At 31.3% G+C, this 1,570-nt stretch overlaps 1 protein-coding gene across 1 annotated transcript; it reads right to left on the reverse strand.

Moving 5' to 3' along the window:
- Positions 1–29: 29 nt before the first annotated feature.
- Positions 30–1,126, reverse strand: LOC110035197 (G-type lectin S-receptor-like serine/threonine-protein kinase B120). Its single transcript, XM_020739433.1, has 3 exons — positions 748–1,126; positions 485–634; positions 30–62 (listed from the first exon to the last, which is right to left on the reverse strand). The coding sequence occupies exons 1-3, from the start codon at positions 975–977 to the stop codon at positions 56–58; spliced, it is 387 nt and encodes a 128-aa protein (XP_020595092.1). The 5' UTR covers positions 978–1,126; the 3' UTR covers positions 30–55.
- Between the last annotated feature and the right edge of the window lie 444 nt (positions 1,127–1,570).

Genomic DNA, 1,570 nt, shown 5'->3' on the forward strand with positions numbered 1-1,570 from the left:
TTCTCCTGATGGTAGCATCCATTAAATTACCTCGCTCTATTTTCTTCCCAAATTTTCAATGGCTACAAAATTTTTAACACATAAATACTCAAGTATTTTATCATATATTAACTATTTTTATATATGAATTTGACATGAAACGAATTTGCATTTAATAAATGTAACTATTATTTATTATACTAATACACCATATTAATACTATTTAGACATTTCAATATATAGCAATACATCATATTAATATTACTTATGTCAAGCATTTCATTTAATGGATAACTAAATTTATTATTTGATAAGAAATATAAATATGGGCTTGCTTATATTATAATCTAATTTAATTTGTAGGATTATTAAGCGATTTTTGTATGAAGAAATGCTCTTATAGAGTCACACCCATCAAACGTAGTGCCCTGTCCATTAACTATCAGTAATAACTGTGAATCTTATCCTACTTTTATATTAACAACAAGCATATTTATGTACTTACATATTCCAAGAGGTTGTTGCAATCTTTAAAACTTCTAAAAGTCCATTCCTTTCTTCACGAATAATTTCAAGCAGAATGACTCTGAAGTTGTAGACATCAGATTTCACAGAAAAATGACCTTCCATGTCGTGCCCTGGAGCCATATATCCACTGCATTAATCCAAATATTAAACGATTTATTCTTCTTAATTTCAGTATAATTTAAACTCCAATGCGATTTATGATATAATTCATAGCAGAAAAATTTAGCATGCAACACTCACAAAGTCCCAGCCACTATTGTTGTATTGCTTTCATCCTGAGTGCCACAAAAACTCCTTGCCATTCCGATGTCTGAGATTTTGGGGTTCATATTTTCATCAAGAGGTATGTTGCTTGCTTTCAGATCTCTATGAACAATTCGTAGCCTTAAATCACGGTTGGGATATAGAAGCCCTCTGGATATTCCTTCAATTAGGTTGAATCTCTTCTTCCAAACTAATATCACCTTCATCCAAACCAATACTGATATTGTTCGAGGAGTACTAAGTCTATAAAAAAGAGAAATTAAGTACTTTGTAAACAAGACCAAACCCTCCTTTTCCCAATTTTATTAGAGAGATGAAATTCATTTGTTGCAGTGGCTAATGTTCTCAAACTGAATAATGGGAAATCAGGAAGTTTTCCCCACTTTGCATTGAAAGCAGCCAGAATGCTTGAAAATCTAGCTGAACCTGTTCTATCAATGCATAACTCCAGATTTAATATATCGGCCATTTTTTTACTCTCTGAAATGCCAAAATTGATGTAGTTAAATAGGCATAAATAGACGATTTATATAAAGTTAGATTTTAATGGAGAAGATAAATGAGTATTTTTTGCTGTGCTATCATACCTTCAGCTTATGTTTGCACTTGCAGAGCACATAGATGGGCAGAATCAAGAGGATCAGTCCAAAAATCACCACTGTTATGATATATGATGGCACTTTAATTTCGTTGATAGCTGCATAAAGAAAGAAGAAATAGATGCGCAAAGTTGACTGAGAAAAAGAAAGTGTTTATGTAAAAAAGGTTACTAACAATTATTATTCAAAATATACAGCTT

The sequence above is a fragment of the Phalaenopsis equestris genome, unplaced genomic scaffold (genome assembly GCF_001263595.1).
Source record: "Phalaenopsis equestris unplaced genomic scaffold, ASM126359v1 Scaffold196681, whole genome shotgun sequence".
NCBI classification, from domain to species: Eukaryota; Viridiplantae; Streptophyta; class Magnoliopsida; order Asparagales; family Orchidaceae; genus Phalaenopsis; species Phalaenopsis equestris.

What these genes read in the sequence shown, in the direction of transcription:
- LOC110035197 (XM_020739433.1), bottom strand. Translation starts at nt 977, where the DNA reads ATGAAGGTGATATTAGTTTGGAAGAAGAGATTCAACCTAATTGAAGGA. An exon ending in ACAATAGTGGCTGGGACTTT is followed by an intron (nt 635 to 747) that starts GTGAGTGTTGCA and finishes GGATTAATGCAG; the next exon opens with TGGATATATGGCTCCAGGGC.